The sequence below is a fragment of the Silurus aristotelis genome, assembly GCF_946808225.1.
Source record: "Silurus aristotelis genome assembly, chromosome: 7".
Lineage (NCBI taxonomy): Eukaryota > Metazoa > Chordata > Actinopteri > Siluriformes > Siluridae > Silurus > Silurus aristotelis.
The window spans coordinates 1981532-2002013 of NC_139580.1; the positions used below are offsets into that span (position 1 = coordinate 1981532).

At 39.4% G+C, this 20482-nt stretch overlaps 2 protein-coding genes and 2 long non-coding RNA genes across 6 annotated transcripts in view; 3 read left to right on the forward strand and 1 right to left on the reverse strand.

The window, feature by feature from the left end:
* Positions 1-20482, reverse strand: part of LOC310728923 (craniofacial development protein 2-like) — a 288545-nt gene that overhangs the window by 112211 nt on the left and 155852 nt on the right. The gene's annotated exons all lie outside the window — the stretch shown is intronic.
* Positions 1-20482, forward strand: part of LOC310728988 — a 412338-nt gene that overhangs the window by 75623 nt on the left and 316233 nt on the right. The gene's annotated exons all lie outside the window — the stretch shown is intronic.
* LOC310729306 (uncharacterized protein) lies at positions 1034-8444 on the forward strand. Its single transcript, XM_083547413.1, has 2 exons — positions 1034-1431; positions 8131-8444. Exons 1-2 carry the CDS (start codon positions 1164-1166, stop codon positions 8343-8345), a joined length of 483 nt encoding a protein of 160 aa, XP_083403539.1. The 5' UTR covers positions 1034-1163; the 3' UTR covers positions 8346-8444.
* Positions 11848-15008, forward strand: LOC310728989. The gene is made up of 3 exons (XR_014534434.1): positions 11848-11903; positions 14548-14908; positions 14941-15008. It is a non-coding gene; the product is annotated as an uncharacterized lncRNA (long non-coding RNA).

The window sequence follows — 20482 nt, forward strand, 5'->3', positions numbered from 1 at the left end:
AAAGGTGGCGCATAAAGTATAGTAGCATGTTTAGCTTTTTTGTTGATTGAATAAAGCAATGATCAGCAATGTGAAAAACTCAGATGTTTCCCAAAACCTTATTTAACAGTGATAAAGTCATGTGCTGTTCAGTGATTTGGGAAATGATTTCGTGTAATTAAAAGCTGATTTCGGGCCGAGTCAAAACCTGAACGTGTCACAACATAAACCTTGGACCATCGCAGGTCCAGAGGGCGCATGTCGCCACGCAGCTGCAGGACTGTGGTAGGGCAGTAAATGAATACAAAAACAAAATGATTATGATGAGGCACTTTAATAAATACTAACATTTAAATGAATCACTTGATACAGTGCACTGTGCAGTATGTAATTACATCTAAAATTACACTGCTAACGCTAAATCTACCTCCACCATGAAACCTGTGCCAGTCCATACCCACATCACACCTCAGTGCCAAGTGTTTAGCAATACATGAACATAATTAGTATCATTGTACATGACATGGTAATATTATTATAATTTTTGTAAAATATGCGCATAGTTGTTAGAGACCTAATATGAAGTGGGATTTATGATGATGACTGTATGATATTATCTGTATTACCTTTTGCATTAGGCTTGATTATGAGCTGAGCATGAACTAGTGTTTTACTGCTAAAAGCTATAATTGTAGGGAGGCAAGAATATAAAGAGTGAGAAAAGCTCTTCTTTCTTCTATAAAGGTAGAGAACGCAGAGCAGACAGGCATGTCATCACCCTCGAACGTCAGTCCGCTCTAACTTTAGATTTGTGTATAAAGCGCACTTCTTTAGGCCAAAATGAAGCTTCGTCTGGTTATAAGTGCAACCGCAAATAGCGCATTATATTTTTGAGATCTTTATTTCCCTTTTAACATTTTCCCGCCTGAAAAACCACAAACCGCATACAAACTAAATATATTACCATCAGTGCACGTCAGTCAACGCTGCTGTCGCTCAGGTTGGAAGTTCTACCCATAATCGTATTTACGGCAGTGTCACCCCCCCCAATAAAGACATAAGTGTCTTAACACTGATCAAAATCATGCAGATTGTAATTTCCCATCATTGGGAACTCCATCATTGCAGATACTCACATCAGAGTATCTGCTAAAATTGGTTCTACAGTTTTCCTGCCATGTAATATGAGTAAAGTCTTTACCCAAACACCACTTATTCAGTGGCGCACTGAAGATGAGTTTGTGTTTGAGAGAAGCAGTGATGTTACAAAGGTCGGTCCAGGATATGAAGGACGTGTGGACGTTCCTGTGGACGAGCTGCGTAAAGGAAACTGTTCCTTGGAGTTGAAGGATGTGAAAATCACTGATGATGATGTCTACAAGTCGTTTGTGGTGGAACAGATGGACAGTGGCATGTGGCGTGAAATCAACAGAGTTCAACTCTCAGTCGAAGGTGAGTAAACTGAGTAATTTTTGCAACATAAAACACTAATTGTACAAGTCATATATTCTATTCTATTATACATCATATATAATTGTATAATCAGATATCAGAGGTGGAAATAAGGAACAATATTTACGGGATGCATGAACACTGTTAGGTTCTGCTTAAGTGTCATGCAGAGAACATGCGGAGAACATACGGAGAACATGCGGAGAACATGCAGAGAATGTGTTATGGTTTCTAAAAGGAAGGACAAATTCTAAATAAATTAATATTATTTAAGTAATTATTTATTTTAAGGGGACTTATTAAAAAGCAGTATTTTTTATAAGAGGTAGCAGTAGTTATTGTTGAAGGCTCCGGCATACTGATCAGAAGGTCAGGCGTTTAAGCCCCAGCACTGCCATGCTGTCAGTAAACAGGACACTAAACCCTCTGTGCTCCAGGGGCACTGCATCATGACTGACCCTGTGCTCTGACCCCAGATTTCTAACAAGCTGGACTATGTGAGGAAAGAGTTCAGCTGTAAGGTATATGCTACATTTATAAAGCCTCAAGCTTTTATTAAATGAAAGAAAAGAACATTTACTCTGCATTCAAGTTTCTGTCACTGTGCAGTAAATACACTATATTGCTAAAAATTTGCACTTATAACCAACTCCACTCTTCTGGGAAGATTTTGGTTTCACACGTATGTGAGAAGGTGAGGAGGCCTGGGGTGCAGTCAGTGTTCACATTCATCTCAAAGGTTAAATACGTATGGTTAAGGTCAGAGCTCTATAGCAGATCTTCCTCTCCAAACCATGGAAAGCAGATCTTCATGGAGCTGGCTTTGTGCACATGGCCATTGTCATGCTGGAACAGGTTTGGGTTTCCACGTTCAAGTGAAGGGAAAATGTTATGCTACAGCAAAACACTTGTGTGCCTTCAATTTCCTGATAACAGTTTTCGAAAGAACCACAAATGGCTGGGAAAGTCAGGTATCCCGACACTTATACTGTATAGTGTAGCGTCCACAATGATGGAACTATAATGAATGGACATTTGGTGTCACCCAGATGAGGATGAAGTTTCCTTTTAAATGTTTTTTTTTTCCTTATTCTATCACTCAGAGATTTTCTTTGCCTCTGTGGTTCACACATTAGATATAAACTTATAGGAATTCATTTATGGCAAGAACATTTATATTTGTAATCTATTCATCTATTCATGTAAAGATACTTTGGTCCTTTGATAAAAGCACAAAACAAATAAAATGAAATTGAATTAAACGTCTAGTTGTATTACAGAGCTGAACTATGGTGAGGAATCTGGAGGTGCTTCTAAACTAACTGTCCACACAGTGCACATAACAACTACTGTATATATATCATTATTATTATGATCCATATTTGTATACTTATAGTTATACTTTATACTGTTATTACAGTTTTTCTCGATTGCTAAAACAACATTTCTTGAAAGCTGCTCTCCTTTTCTCTAAACTGTGAACACAAAACCCAATTTTCAAGCTACATTCACAAAACCTCAGACTCTTCTTGCAAAACCAAACTTTCACCTCAAAACAGTTGAATCTGCGCTCAAAACTGAACTATGTTGTCAAATCGTGCCCCGAGTCAATCAAAATTAAAATCTCTACGGAACAGTCACTAAACACTACGTAGAAAAATAGAAAACACAATGCTCAGGACATGTGTTGTGTAAATGTTTATTGTTCACTGTAGGCTAAATGCATGTTGCAAAACAAAAAAAACCTGTGCATTTAGCACTTGTACAAAAATAAAAAACAGAAATCTTGTGCATTTACACGTAGCACTTGTAAAAACAAACAGAAATCTTATGAGTTTGCCACTTGTGTACAGTAAGCCCATGTAAAAATAAAGTACAAATATATACAAATAAGTGCATTACTCAGCCCAGCATCACGTCTCCGTACTGGGTCATGCCACAGGGCTTCATCCACATCACAGGCCACATTTTGTCTGGCCAGGCAACGGGGGAAAAACCCTGGCATGCAGTATTCAGGCTTGGCATGCCTCCACACCTACGTCACCACAGGCAAGTCCCATGGCTTGCAGGAGATTTACTCTGGTGTAGGGTTGGCGTTCATATACCTTCCATCGCCATGAGGAAAATAATTCCTCAATGGGGTTTAGGAAAGGGGAGTACGGTGGAAGGCAAAGATTGATATAACCTTGGTTCATATTGAACCACTCTCTAACCTGGAGGGCTCTGTGAAAACTCACATTGTCCCGAACAACAACATAGATGGGATGCTCAAAAATGAGGAGCTGGTGAGTGTTGTAGGGCCCCAGGTTGGCATGATGGTGGACAAACCTCATGATTGCTGATGGCAGCAAATAATGTGACATTGCCACCACGCTGCCCAGGAACACCATCAATGGCCCGATGGCCAATCACATTACGGCCTCTCCTTCTCCTTTTGGTGAGATTAAACCCAGCTTCATCCATGTACACGTATTCATGGGGTCTTTCCATTGCATCCAGTTGAAAAACACTCTGTAGAAATAGATATAGTTTTGTAAGTGATACGGAAAAAGTGATTTAGGCCGCTACAGTAAATCACTACTTAGAGTAATCAACATCGGATGTGTCTGGATGCCAACCTGTACATACTGGAATCTTTGCTCTCTGACTCTGAGTTGCGATCAAAGGGCACTCTGTATAGCTGTTTCATGCGCAGTCTGTTGTGGTTGAGGACACGATCAACAGTAGAGAGGCTGACACTGATGATACCCTTAAAATGTACATGGTCCTCAATGATCTTCTGCTGAATTTCACTCAGTTTAATGGCATTGTTCTCACGGACCATATCAACAATTAGGGTCTCTTGGTGTGGGGAGAACATACCTGTCCTCCCACCCCCATGTGGCAGTCTTTTAATTCTACAAAAAGAGAACATGGAGTTACAAAAAATATACATGGAATAAAAGGTCTACAAACAGTTAGACCAACCCTCCATGACAAGACACAGTGAATCTACTGATGTTTGGTTGTACCCTTTGTCCAGCCTCCCTCATGCTCATACCATGGACAAGAACATGGACAATCACAGTAGCTCTGATTTCATCAGATATTACTGTTCTTTGTCTTCACTGACCACCTCGACCTCCTCTCACACAAACTCTTCCTCTCAGATTTCTATCCATTGTAGGGTCTCACAAACCAGTGCTCTCTGAACTGGCTTACTCTATATGTTCCCTCACATCATTAGCCACAAGTGTGATCCATTTTGAGTTGTAGTGTTCAAGTGGTGAAACTTGTGCTTCAATTGCGTTTGACTTTTGTCACCTGTGCTCACCATTATGCAGCACGGGTGCATCACAATGAAAATGTGTTGGCAAGTTGTGTCTAAACAGGTGAAAAGTGCTTATGGTTTTGCCAAAAGAGTGATTGATTTAATCAGTGGGTTTAGGCAACTGAGCATTTGGTTCAGACAATAGAGTTTAGTGTTTTAGCAATTGAGAAAAACTGTATACTTATGCTTTATATTTATATTTGTATTTATTAAGAGGCACATGTTTAAACCTTATTAGACTTGTTAGGTTCAAAGTACATAAGACAAAACCTGTTAGAGCAACATACTGAACAAATGTTTATAGGGTTGTTGTACCATTTTCTGTCTTCTTTTTCCTGTACTTCAGGAAGGAATGGGAGGGGAGAAAGGTGGGGAGAGAGAGAAAGAGGGAGAGATGGAGAGAGAGAGAGAGAGAGAGAGAGAGAGAGAGAGAGAGAGAGTTGGAGAGAGAGAGAGAGAGAGAGAGAGAGAGAGAGAGAGAAAGAGAGAGAGAGAGGTGGGGAGAGAGAGAGAGAGAGAGAGAGAGAGAGAGAGAGAGAGAGAGAGAGAGAGAGAGAGAGAGAGAGAGAGAAAGAGAGAGAGAGAGGTGGGGAGAGAGAGAGAGAGAGAGAGAAAGAGAGAGAGAGAGGTGGGGAGAGAGAGAGGTGGGGGGAGAGAGAGAGAGAGAGAGAGGTGGAAAGAGAGAGAGAGGTGGAAAGAGAGAGAGAGAGAGAGAGAGAGAGAGAGAGAGAGAGAGAGAGAGAGAGAGAGAGAGTTGGAGAGAGAGAAAGAGAGAGAGAGAGAGAGAGAGAGAGAGAGAGAGAGAGAGAGAGAGAGAGAGAGAGAGAGAGAGAGAGGTGGAAATTGCGTTTCTCCAGAGACAATGTGCAGATAAACACATAACAGCAGACCAGACAGGTCACAAATAGCACAATAAACAGTAGACAATACACACACAAAAAGAACAAATGCATGTGACTAGTCAGGATCATGCACAAGACGAAGAAAGTGTGCGGTTCAGCTGTTCTAGTGGTGATGGTCAGTAGGGTTTTCTGTATCACAGGGATCTGAGGAACCTAATGGGAAAAAGCTCCTGCAGCATCTGGTAGATCTCGGTTCACCCTTTCACCCAGTTCTTCTCTGAATCATTCAGATGTTCATTGACGAAATTTAGAAGGGCCTGAACATGTGCTTTCTTGAGCAGGGGGACCTTGCGGGATTTCAATCCTTCGTGCTATTAATTGTTTTCTTGGTGACTATTTTCCCAGCTAGTTCTGGGCTGTTCCTTATTGATCTCATGATCATTGATCATCTCATGGTCTTGTAGCCCATTCCAGCCTTGTGCAAGTCTACAATCCTGTCCCTGACATCCTTGGACAGCTCTTTGGTCTTGGCCATGGTGGAGAGTTTGGAATCTGATTGATTGATTGCTTCTGTGGTGTCTTTTATTCAGGTCTCTTTAAGAGAGTGCTGCTAATCTCAGCTCGTTATCTGTATAAAAGACGCCTGTGAGCTGGAAGTCTTGCTGATTGATAATGGATCAGATACAGATACTCATTAAAATGTCAATTTATTTATTTTTTTAAATGCTTCTTTCTGGACATTTTTGTCATTTCTTTGTCATTGGGCAAACATACAAAATCAGTAGGGGATAATCCCCACACCACCCCACTGCTGCTCCTTCACTGGCTTCCAGTAGCTGCATGTATCAGATTCAAAACACTGATGCTTGCCTACAAGGCCAAAAATGGACCAGCGCCATCTTACCTCAGAGACCTCATCACATCTTGCACTGCACCACGCTGTCTGAGATCCTCCAGCACTGCTCGACTGGTACCACCTTCTCTCAGAATGAGAGGTAAGTACACTTCAAGGCTCTTCTCTGTTCTGGCACCGAGGTGGTGGAATGAACTTCCCCTAGATGTCCGTACAGCAGAGTCCCTGACTATCTTCAAGCGACGACTAAAGACCTTCATCTTCCTGAAACACTTAAATTAGCAGTTTCCATGTTTGTAGAATTCAAGAGTTATATTTATATTAAGTGTGTACTTGTGTACCAGTGTAGATTTATTCATTACTAGAGACTCAAAACACTTTTGTACGTCGCTCTGGATAAGAGCTTCTGCTAAATGATGTAAATGTAAATGTTAATTTTCCCTCTCTGTAGATTAGCGGGCAGGTGCCAGCCCTTGTAATTTTAGTAGCTTAGCCTGGTGTAGTCCGCTAGGTTGCTTGTAAATTAGTTTAGCTTTGAATAGGCAGATTATTCTTCATGCTTATGTTAATTTCTTAGCACTGCCCATGTTCTCTTGCCTGTGTGAGTCTTGGTCTCCTGTCACCGTTGAACTGTTTTCGTGTCTCGTCTTTCTGTTTGTCAATCAGTTTTACACTTGTGCATTAAAAGCAATAACCACTCTACCCAAATATAATCCACATAGAAAGTGAAAACATACATGTACATATATATATATATATATATATATATATATATATATATATATATATATATATATATATATATATATATATATATATATATATATATCTGCACATATATAAAAACCTATTTAAAAATTGAATAATTTCATAGATTTACATATTAAATGATCCCATGTAAATATATGTTTATGTATGTAAAATATATTTTTATATATATATGTCACATATAATGAACATACATGACATATTTCTCTGCATAAATGTTGCAATGTACAAATTACACAAATATACATAGCATATTTCTTACATACATCGTCTCAGTATATATTTGACATTTAAAATTATATATTTTATATAATAATATATTTTTTTACAGTATCTCACAAAAGTGAGTACACTGCTCACATTTCAGCAACTATTTTATTAGATCTTCTCAAGGGACAATACTATAATAATGACATATTTCAACAAAAGTAAGTACACTATCAGTGATCAGCTGTACATGGTGTAAACATGCAAAGCCACACGTCAGAGCAGTTTAAATTTGAGTCCATTTCTCTCGTAATGACCACTGGATGTTCAACATGCACCTCAAAGACCCCCCTTTTTGTGTTTTTGGAAGCTTAGCCTAGTGTACTCCGCTAGGTTTCTTGCTGTCTGCTAGCTAGTTTAGCTTTTAAAAGACAATTAAAGCATGTAAAGTAATTAAATTAAGTTCCTGTCACCCTTCAGCTTTTCTTTGTGTCGTGTTATTCTATTTGTCAACTTAAGGATCATTAAAAGCATTAACCACTTAAACCTCTGGTCCTTCTTTCATTTTGGTCGAAACAACCCACAACATCTAAACGTGTTATTGTTGCTGCACTTCCTCCAGGCAGAGTTGCAGTGAGAACATAAGAATAGACAAGAATTATATTCTTTAAATTGCTAAAACACAATCTTTATACAAAGGTTTTTCTGTGTCTCTACAGTCTTTCAGATCACATCAGCTCAAGTCGGTTCCACAGTTGTCCTGCCTTGTGAGTGGAAAAATCTGCCCTTCCAAACACCTCATGTGGAGTGGTACATCGACCATGAGATCGTGTTTGAGCGAGAGGGTAAAGAGTCATTTCCGGGTGAAGGATATGAGGGACGTGTGGACGTTCCTGAGGAGGAGCTGCTTAAGGAAACTGTTCTCTGGTGTTGAAGAACTTTAATGCTACTGATGCTGCTGTTTACAGAAGCGTCATGATTGTGAGCCACAAAAATAGGAAACTGGTTCAGAAAGTTCAACTCCTAGTTGAAGGTAAGTCGACTGCTCTGATTTCAATCCTGACACGATCTGAGTACACACAGTTATAACACACCTGAATGTTAATAAGCTCATTTAAACAGAATATTTACAGATATTTGATATTTAAACAGTATATGATGAATTAATTTGAGAGTTAGTCTCGGAAACGTTTTGATACGACCTCAGAACTGGGAGAAGTGTGCAGACTTGAGCAATCAAGATGTGGTAGTTTTTTTTTATATATATTTAAAATAATTCTAATAATCAAATACTTTTCTCTGGATTCTTGTTTGATGGAATATCGTGTTTAATGTGTAACAAATCTTACCAATTTATAAACTATTTTTTGTTAAACCAACAATTTCATAACTATGTGTAGACTTTTTATATCCACTGTATCGTGTGTGTGTGTGTGTGTGTGTGTGTGTGTGTGTGTGTGTGTGTGTGTGTGTGTGTGTGTATACACATTTTTACTGAACATTTTTTTCCAAAGAAAACACTGAAGGGAGGATAGATGACACTTCTGATCACAGAAGTAAGTAAATATACAATTTGAATGTACTAGATAACAGTTTTATTTAATGTAATTTTATTATTATTATTATTATTATTAGTATTATTATTAGTATTATTATTATTATTATTATTATTATTATTATTATTATTAGTTTAAAGGCTCATTAATTTCTTTTTATCTTGTGTGAGATTTGATTTATTTTTGTTTTATTATTTTTTTGAATAAATCATTTGTCTCTTATTTGTCAGGTGAAGCTGCAATAAATCATTTGTTGATCCTCATTTCCCTCCTTGTTTATTTGATTTTCTTGCCTTGAGGAAACAACATTTTGAGACTCACATAAATGAACACTGGATTTGATTTTAATTATTTGCTGAAAGGATTCTATGTAAAGCTCCATGAAAACTTGATTGCATTAGCAAGCAGTTGAATTTACAAATGATCTTGTCCTTCAATCCTGGTTCAGGTCATGGACAGAGCCCTCAGCTTGGCCCCATGGCACGGTTGGGTCGTGGGCAGAGCTCTCAGTGTGATCCAACATCCAGGTTGATATCCTGATTGGTGCTGTTCTTGTTTTTCAAATCCATGTCCAGTTGTGAAACTGAGTGTAATGTGAGAACATGTAATATTATTGTAAAGCAATTTTCAACTTAAATTGTATGTGGTAATATTTGTATTTTTTGCATTTTTTATTTTAATATAAAGCACAAAAATATAAACAGTATAAATGTTTGTTGTTCATTTAAAACAGAATTTTCAAATCTTTTCTTATATGAAGGGCCACAAATTTTAATTGATGACATGGACCAGAACTTAAATGCTGAATAATACCAAACATTAAAATTAAATGTGCCATGGTTTCTCTCATTTATGATTTCATAATATTTAAACTAATAAATAAACATGACTCTGTAATCTGCTTAATTAATACATGTGGTGGCCGAGAAGTGCAAATAAAACAAATAAAAAATAGTATAAATCTACAAACAAAGTAATACATCAAAAAACAATTTACCAAACCTAAAAACAAAAATAAAACTAAAAAGTAAAATTTAAAAAAAGAAAATAAATGAAAAGTAGGCATATTTTGAGCTGATTTGGTTTTCTGTAAATCACATGACCAGTGAATGAACATTCTGCTGCCTTCATCAGATCCTTCACCACTAAACAGGTATTTATGGTGAAGTCTTCGGGGAAACACACTTTCTACAATCTTCATTAAAATTAGAAACAGTAAAAAATTAAAAAGAGACATTGATTTTATAGAAATATTGGGAATAAGTTTTAAGTTTTATATTAGGGGGACAGTGCCTGTAGGACGTTTTGGAGACAAGGTGAGGGAGGTGAGATTAAGATGGTTTGGACATGTGCAGAGGAGGGACATGGGGTATATCAGTAGGAGAATGCTGAGGATGGAGACACCAGGAAGGAGGAAAAGAGGAAGACCAAGGAGGAGGTTTATGGATGTGGTGAGGGAAGACATGCAGGTAGTTGGTGTGAAAGAGGCAGATGTAGAGGACAGGGGGGTATGGAGACGGATGATCTGCTGTGGAGACGTCAGTTGGAAGAAGACGAAAGTTGATTGGGAATAAGTTTTACACTGAGCCTCTCAATATTCCTCTGTGTTTCTCATATTTATTAGACAATAATAATAAAAAGAATAATAATAATAAAATGCTGAATTCAAGTCAAGTCAGATTTATTGTCATTTTAACCATATACAGTGCAGGACACAGTGAAACAAAACAACATTTCCCCTGGAACACGGTGCTCCAGCAACAACATCAATAAACCACATGAACACAAAGAACACAGAAGTACACATAACTCTACACTAACAACACAATGTGCACAAAAAAGACAAGAGACAACATGAGACATAAAAATCAATAGCACTGTAGTACCGACCAGTAACAGTAGGTGGTGCATTAAGGATTGTTCATATACAGTATAAAGATGACAGTTGTGCAAATTGGATTGTCTTTTTAAAAATCAAGAATTAAATACTGTAAATATTTGGCTGGATTTAAACTTTTTGTTCAACAGAAGTGCAAACAGCAGTTTCTGCAAACTGAGTTTATTTTTCTGTTGTTTTTTTATCAGTGCAGTTCCTTCATGTTGAGGAGTCTGACGGCTTGTGGGAGCAAGTGTTCAGCATGTAAGCTGTACATTTGATGATGATGATGAACCAAATGTCTTACAAACATGTCATGTGACATGTAAAAGCATTGAAACTTACAATAGAAGTGTTTCTTCTTTTTTTTTTTCTGGCAGTGACAATGTGACTTTAAAAAGTCATGTTTTTGTGTCATTGAATAACAAACAAACAAATAAACAATAATCATTACATACAGTATGTTTTGAGCCCTTTCTCTAGTTCCTATCTTGAGATCTTCTTTTTCAAGATCTGGGCATTTTATGACTGAAAGTGGAGAATTTGACATTGAGGAGTGTTTTGTGTTCTGTACTGTGTTCTGGTGATCAAATCTGGGAGCCGTCGTCAATTCCTTCATTCAATCCAAACACACACACACACACACACACACACACACACACACACACACACACACACACACACACACACAGAGTGAGAATCTGAATTGATTGTCACCAATCCAACAGTGACCAGAAGCTGCAGATTAGAAAATATTGGTCAAAATCATATCAAAAGTATTTTTTATGTGAAATACACTACACACCAAAGAGGAGCGCAAAAGAAAAAACACTGTTCTTCCTTTTCTGATAAGAGAATCTGGAATTCCTGAAGATCAAAAAAATCCACAGCATCATAAATCCTGAGCTCAGAGACTGCAGGGAACAAAATCCATTAGAATCCATTGAAAAGGACATGTTTTGGTTTGGGTTTTGTACATGTAGGATAAACATGATTCAGTGCTCTTCTCACTGCCTCTGTCCTGTGGTTCATGTTGCTCTCAATAGTTCCAAATAAATCTGTTATTAACCTGTTGGCCTTCGACACAGATTTTGGGACTCACAGCTGAAATGCCCTACCAAACTTTAAATGTTAACAGTTCCTGATAAAAGTGGGCTTCATACACAATTTAAATATCTATAAAAAGAAGACACTTTGAGCTTTACTGTCCATTATTTACTGTTGATATTGTTAAAAAAAAAAAAAAAAAAGTTATAGATGAATAATTACTGTAGAAAAAAAAATCCTTAAATTCATTTTTTTCCCCTTCATATATAAATACATGAAATCAGTCCTATAGCAATCCGGAAAAGTACTGGGTTGAAAGCCACATGTCTCATGAGTTTATATTTCAAATTTTATGAAGATTTTCATAACAAATGAGATTCCTACAAACATTTATCTGAGACTGTCTGAGCCTTTTCTTCCTCCCCCTGTTTGAGAGACACCTGCTAAACTCAGGTGATCAATTATACTCTATTCATACAGTCTGCAATATTAATGAATGGCGGACCATTAAAGGCTTTTGTTCTACATGTTTGGATATTGATATTCAATTCAATTCAATTCATTTTTATTTGTATAGCGCTTTTAACAACGAACATTGTCTCAAAGCAGCTTTACACAGATAATGTGGTGATTAAAAATTAATATGTTCTTAATGAGTACGTTTGTCCCTGATGAACGAGCCGGTGGCGACTGTGGCAAGGAAAAACTCTCCGAGACGGCATAGGGAAGAAACATTGAGAGAAACCAGACTCAAGAGGGAACCCATCCTCATCTGGGTTACACCGAATGTCCATTTATAGCAGATAAACAATGTTGCGGGGTTCAGTGATGATGATCAGAAGCGAACTGTATTCCTGAGTCAGTGTAGGAGACTGTTGACATCAACTACAGTTCAATCCATCCTCGAAGCTCCCGTTCTTACTCCGGAATTTCATGGAACCACCCAAGGTGTTGATGAGAAACCGTCCCAAGCTGCACAGAGTGGCCTCCAGTCGAAGAGAACACTATCCAGAGGCAGGCCTGGATGAAGTGGGAAGATCCACGGAGGGGAGAGGGGCAGGAACAGTGGTCACTGGAGCCTCAGGAGCATGTTTAACTTGACCGAGAGAGAGAGAGAGAGAGAGAGAGAGAGAGAGAAAGCCAGAGAGAAAAAGAGAGATAGAGAGAGAAAGAGAGAGAGAAAGAGAGGGGTGACAGTAAGAGAAAGATATGAATTATTAAGTGTCTTATTGTTGTATGAAAGTTAATAATCACTGTAGGAGACTGTTGACATCAACTACAGTCCAATCCATCCTCAAAGCTCCCGTTCTTACTCCGGAATTTCATGGAACCACCCAAGGCGTTGATGAGAAACCGTCCCAAGCTGCACAGAGTGACCTTGAGTTGAGTTGGCATTCATATTGATGGCCAGGTAGCCAGACAAGCTATTGTTTACAGTCATGGCCATTCATTTTCATGTCTGGGCATTTCAATCTCAACAACACACACACACACACACACACACACACACACACACACACACACACACACACACACACGAACACAAACTTACTTTTCATGCATTTCACTTATAAAAACAAACAGGCAATAAAATTGTATAAAGCTATAAAGGGAGATTTATTGTAACTTACAGATGTAGATCTCCATGTCTCTGTTGTTACTCCGCCCCAAAAATATTTTCCGCTTCGCTGCTTTTTTTTGCAAATCTCAGATAAAACAACTTATTTGATTGTCCATTTTTTTTCCTTGTTTTCTTCTTTTTTTTTGTAAACAAAGTCCAGTTAGCACGAGCTATAAACAGCTGTTTGTGTTGACCTGAGAGCTGCATCACTTCCTGGTTCGTCACTACGCACGTGTTTATAAAGAATAATAAAACTAAGACTCTCACACGTGGAGAATGAAATCCTCCCATATATCGTTAGAATCCTGCACTTATTGGCTACATTGTCTAACAGTTATTTTGTTTCCATAATGCTACTAGCTGAAAAGAAAAGGTTTAAAATGAGAGGCGGTGCATAAAAAAAAATGGCAACACCTGCAGAGAGAGTAGAGTCTCCACCCAAGATTTTCACCCCCTCTTTTACTTTTTTATTAGCATTTTTTTTTTACTTTTTTGTGGTCTCAACCGTTTTGTAACACTATATTCTACCAGCCATATTAGTATTTTTACCACCAAATGTCGTTTTTTTATGTAAAAGTTATTCGGAAATATATAAACACAAACACCAGCCGAAGTTCTGTGACGTAAACAAAGGAATTAACATCTAAATTACAACACTATTGTTTGTTTGGAGCAGAAATGCTTTAGAGCATGTTGTTCACTAGACCCTTATCTTTCCTAGTAAACCGGGATTAGCAGCAGTGGATGTGTTTGTGACTCGTTATTACAATATTAATGTAAGTAGTGCGTTTTTTTATGCATGTTGTTTGTGTGTACTGCTTACACAAATTTAGCCAATACATTCGTTACATGTTTTCCATTGAAAAACTGGGATCTGAAAACGCGGCTTGAGACTTAGAGATTTAGAATGATGTATAGTGAGTCATGGTTACTATTTTCCCTTTTTATTTAATCTATTGCTAAACATACCTTTATTAATCTATTCCTGAGAACAATTGGCTAATAGTTGCACTCACGCGACCCAGAAGCCTAAGAGGTTCCTGTTTGAACATGTTAAAGCAGTACAGACAGCAGCAGCAGTGTCATCAACCAGTTTTTCCAGCATCTCCTTGTAAAGTTTATTTTGAAGTCGAATGGTTCTTGCTGTGATTCTCATTGGTTTCTTCCTTGTTCCTAGTTCTTGCCCTGTGTTGGTTTTTGGTCCTTGTTTTACATGCTTCTGTTTGTGTGTACATGTACTGATATTGTTGTGTTTCAGCATCACAGCTTCATGTGAACATCAATCAGAAATGTTCTCCTGCATCTCACTGGTGTTCACTTGTTGATTTAAGGAAGACACACTGAGATCTTCCTCATTTCTATTATTCTGTGATCTGGAGCACCTGAGATCACTGATTGTTCCTCCACTCCCTCCATATGAAAATTGCAGTTAATATGAGAGGAACAGAACACAGGATGCAAATAGTGATGATGATCGCCTTGTTTATTCCACCAGCTTCACATGGAGACACAAATAGTTTATTTTAAATGTTATTTAATAAAATATTATAAAGTCTGGGTAGAAATGTGATAAAAATTTTATCTGACAATGTTATAAATAGAGATTTAGAAGGTTAATGAATCATATAATAATTAATAATACAACAAATAAATATGGTTTTTACTTACCTGAGGGAGCTGATTGTTCATCTTTCCTCTCATCAGATTTTTCTGTAAAAAAAAGAAAAAATAAGAATTTTATTGTTCATTCTTTTCTTCTAAATATTTTTATGTCATAACTGCAGAAGCATCAAAATTACTATAAATAAAAGTGCAGAATTTCTGCCAGTCCTGTCCCGCATTTAAATTCTTATGGTTCTACTTTTCCTTATCTCCATTGGTCTCAGTGTGGAATGAAAATCATTTCCTTTCAGGAACTCGAGCTGCATCAACAACGCTTTGGAAATGCTTTTGCATTGTCCACAATCTGAATCATGTGTCTACTCCGTCCTATGGAAAAGCGCAGCCTCACCAGCGGGGTGACGTCATGACCAGGAAGCTATAAAAGCACATGGAATGAAGCCGGCACTAGCTTCTGTTTCTGTTTCTGTATGTGTGTTTTGTCTCATGGTAGTAGTAACATTAGAAGAAAATATATAAGAAAAGCACAAAGACTAAGCACACCTTCCATCTTTGTGTTCCTCCCTGCCCCTGCTATATTACGGGGGGGGGGATACACACAGCCTTTGTGTGTCTTATCTGGGAGCAGAGCATGCAAGTCAGATCTGGAGGGAGCCGACTTTGCAGATTGCGCTCGCATGTCTCTGCGAACGCACCTGCTCCTCGCGGTTCTGGATGCGCTAGTTCCTGAGGCTCGCAGATGGACCTCGCAGAGGTTTTAAAACAGGCTTGTTTCTTTCTCCTGCGCCATCCTGCCGGGTCCGGCGCTTGTTGGCAAGCTTCGGAAGCACGTCTTTCGGCGGTTTCTTCTCCTTGCGACAAGAGCATTCAGCTCTGCCTCTCTTCCTCTAAGGAGGGGGGAGGGGCTGCACTCTGTAAGCCAAAGGTTGAGGAGCTTATGGAGGTTGTGACCTGAGACGTAGCCAAATTAGATCAAGATCTGCCAGCCGATGAGCGGAAAGCGCTTTGTTCAGTAAGCTTAAAGAGCGATTTCTGCGACGTATGTCACAACCTCCTCATCGAGGTCTGCCTTGCTTTTCAGATCTGCATACCGAGGTTTCCAGGTGCTGGTATAAGCCATATTCGGCACGCAGCAGGCTGACCTGCTGCGAGAGCTAGATGTGAGGGGCATATCAGGTGGCCAGGAGTTCCACAAGCTCTGCTGTGTGGTGGATTTGGCTCTTAGGGCCACAAAAGAGCCGTTGGCCGGTCTATGGCTGCCCTAGTCTCCAGCGAAAGACACCTACGGCTCACCCTGTCAGATCTTTCCAACAGCCACAGGGCCATGCCGCTCAACGGCCTTCTAGTGCAAAATGGTCTCTTTGGTGACTCTGTAAATACGTTCATCGAGAGGTTTCAGGAGGGCAAGAAACAGTCAGCAGCATTTTAGCGGTTCCTTACACGTTCCTCTCATAGGGCTGCTTGGTGGGCGCAGCCCCGGGAACAACCCAGAAGCAATTCCCCTGCTAGGGATCCTGTGCGACACTCTAGGCCAAAGCCCCATGAGATGACAGATATGAGGACTGTATTATTTAATAAGAGGGCCAAAAAAGTCCTGACATGGGACGTTCTGGGGATTCCAACGGGAAAGGGCATAGTGCACCTCCGCCCCGCCCCGGAACCTCCAGTGACCTGGTCCATTAACCCTGCTACAATCAGTGCTTCAGGGCACGGCCAGCTCCAGTGAGCACCCTCCTCGGATTTCCGCCCGGCATCGTAGCAGACCTGGAGGACTTATCGCCTCCATGGAGGCTCCTAGATCTCCACCAGGGCGTAGCTCTGGCTCTAGGTGTACCAGAGGTCAGTCTTGAAAGACTGATACACTTAAGAGACCTGGAAAGCTCTGCCAGATGTGTCTTGGTGGGTCCTGCACACTGTAGAGAAAGGATATACGATTCAGTTCAGGACTCGTCCTGAAAGACATATATACTACGTATAAAGACAGTATGACCAGCTACAGACAGGCGCTAAAAGCTGCTAGAGCTGAACACCTGAGCAAACTCTTAGAAAATAACAAAAACAGTAGCTAACTACAGTTAACTACAAATCAGGGGTGTTCCATCACAGTTTAGTAGTGAAGCCTTTATGAATTTCTTCACTGAAAAAATAGATAACATTAGAAAAACAATTGTGGCAGTTCAACCTCTGAGACCATCTTCTGACACAGTCTCACCTTCAACTCCACAACTCCACTGTTTTACATGTATAGGACAGGAAGAGCTGTATGATTTTATTATCAAAGCTAAATCAACCACATGTCAGTTAGATCCCATTCCAACAAATCTACTGAAGGAAGTGTTATATACAGCTGGTGAGCCTCTTCTGAATATTATTAACTCCTCACTATCGTTAGGTCACGTCCCTAAATCCCTCAAGCTAGCAGTTATTAAGCCCCTCATTAAAAAACCTAATCTGAGATCTAAGATTTTAGAAAAGATTGTCACTGCCCAGTTATGTTCCCACTTGCAAGAGAACAATATCTTTAAAGAATTTCAGTCAGGTTTTAGGTTTCATCATAGCACAGAAACTGCTGTAGTTAAAATCACTAATGACCTGTTTTTAGCTTCAGACCAAGGCTTCATCTTGCTGTTAGTTTTACTAGATCTTAGTGCTGTGTTCGACACTATAGATCATGATCTTCTCCAAGATTGCTTACAGAATTACATCGGCATTCAGAGACAGCCATTAAGCTGGTTTAAATCCTACCTGTCTGATCGTTAACATTTCATAGATTTAAATGGAGAGCTATCCAGGCTAATGCTAGTGAATTATGGAGTGCCACAATGCTCAGTTGTAGGACCCCTGCTCTTCACAATATACATGCTTACCTTAGGAAATATTATTAGAAGGCATGGAATTAGCTTCCACTGTTATGCTGATGATACCCAGCTATATATCTCATCTAAACCAGGCGATACAGCTCAATTAGCTCGGATAACTGAGTGTGTTAAGGAAATAAGAGATTGGATGACCCATAACGTTCTACTTTTAAATTCTGATAAGACGGAGATTTTGCTCATCGGCCCAAAAACTAGTATACAGAAGCTCCAGCATCTCAACCCGCATTTAGACGGATGTTCTGTAACCACTAGTTCAACAGTAAAAGACCTGGGAGTTATTTTAGACAGCAACTTATCTTTTAAAATCATATCAACCAAGTTACAAAAACAGCCTTCTTTCACCTTAGAAATATTTCTAAGCTAAGAAATATGTTATCTATATCTGATGCAGAGAAGCTCGTCCATGCGTTCATGACCTCCAGAGTAGACTACTGTAATGCATTAGTCGGTGGATGTCCTGCATCATTAATAAACAAGCTTCAGTTCGTTCAGAATGCGGCAGCAAAAGTTCTTACTAGGTCAAGAAAATATGATCATATAACCCCAATCTTATCGTCCCTACACTGGCTTCCTGTTAAGTTTTGAATAGACTACAAACTATTACTTCTTACTTATAAAGCACTAAATGGTTTGGCTCCATGTATCTCTCCAGTCTTTTAACACGCTACAATCCGGCAAAACTCTGGGCTTCTAGTAGTTCCTAGAATAGCAAAGTCCACTAAAGGTGGTAGAGCATTTTCACATTTAGCTCCCAAACTGTGGAATAGTCTTCCTGACAGTGTTCGGGGCTCAGACACGCTCTCCCAGTTTAACTGCAGATTAAAGAGGTATCTTTTTAGCAAAGCCTACACATAACAAACGTCTCACATCATAACCTTGTGCTCCAGAACATCTGATCACATGCACATTATCAACTTGTGCTGTTAATACCATGAACAGCAGCTACGCTAATTGCTCTCCATTGTTTCTCTTTCTCTCCCCATCCCGAGGCTTGAGGTATGGCCAGCTCCAGTCACGTCCCACCTCATGAAGATTATGGACTTTAAAGAAGTAGATGCCGAACTCGCAAACATCCTGAACCATCTAGAGACGTACCAGTGCCAATTGGATCCCACTACATGTGTGGAGTTTTGACATTGGACCTCCTGGAGTGTTTAAAGGCTCTGGCATGGAGAAGCTGATGCTGGATCTGTGATGATCACAAATGTTGAGCTCAGTAGCTCCTACTTTTATACCAAAGAATGTAGAAAGATTATTTACTTATAATCTTATACTCCAGTACTCATGTTAGTTCTCACTCTCCAGTGTTCTGTATTGTTGAAAGATTTATAATCAAACTCTTGATGTCACCCAAATAAGGATGGGTTTCCCTTTTGAGTCTGGTTCCTCTCAAGGTTTCTTCCTCATAACATCTAAGGGAGTTTTTCCTTGCTACATGCTTGCTCATCAGGGATAAATGCACACCATTCATCTTGACTGTTGATTTCTGTAAAGCTGCTTTGAGACAATGTCTGTTGTGAAAAGCGCTATACAAATAAACTTGACTTGACTTGACTTGACTCGTCCACCCTGGGTCGACGGGGTGCGTCCCACTTTAATGGGACCCGAGCAGGCTCTGGTCATTGAACAAAAGGTAGACACTTTCCTGAGGAAGGAGGCCATGTTGGTGGTCCCTCCATCAGACAGATTGTCCGGGTTCTGCAGCCAGTATTTCATAGTTCCAAAAAAGGACAGTGGGTTGCGTCCTAATCTAGATCTACGTCAGCTGAACCACTCACTAATGGAGCTCAGGTTCAAGATGCTGACCCTCAAGCAGGTCGTGTCTCAAATTAGATATAAGGACTGGCTTGTCATGATAGATCCAAAGGAGGCATATTTTCATGTGTCCATCCTTCCATTTCACAGGAAGTTCCTGAAGTTCGCTTTTGGGGCCGAAGCTTACCAATATCGGGTCCTTCCGTTTGGTCCTCTCACACCGCACCTTCACGAAGTGTGTGGATGCATTTTTGGTTCCCCTGAGACTTCAGTGCGTCCACATCCTAAATAACATCGATGATTGGTTGATATTAGCTCAATCAGAGATGTTGTTCTCGCTAACATGAAGCAACTGGGGTTGCAGCTGAATGCCAAAAAGAGTGTACTTTCTCCATCACAGATAACCACTTACTTAGACGTCGTATGGAATTCGACCCTTATGTGTGTGCAGCTTTCCCCTGCTTGCATTGTGTTCATTCTTACGGCCGTCAAGAAGATCATAGAAGTGCAGTCACTCACTGTTAAAATCTATCAAATAATGAAGCTCATAAGACTCCTATCATGTAATTGTCAAACTGACAGATTTCACTGGAACATGAACACGTGTCAATCACATGCAAACATCCTTCAGTGTGTGTTGATCTGATGAGGGATTTTCTTCAGTCTCCTGCATGTGTTTAAACACTTCTGCTGTTTGCTTTGGCATTTTTTAATACT

Coding starts and splice junctions, on each gene's coding strand:
- LOC310729306 (XM_083547413.1), top strand. CDS start 1,164: ATGAGTAAAGTCTTTACCCAAACACCACTTATTCAGTGGCGCACTGAA. Junction 1,432..8,130: donor AGTTCAACTCTCAGTCGAAG/GTGAGTAAACTG, acceptor GTGTCTCTACAG/TCTTTCAGATCACATCAGCT.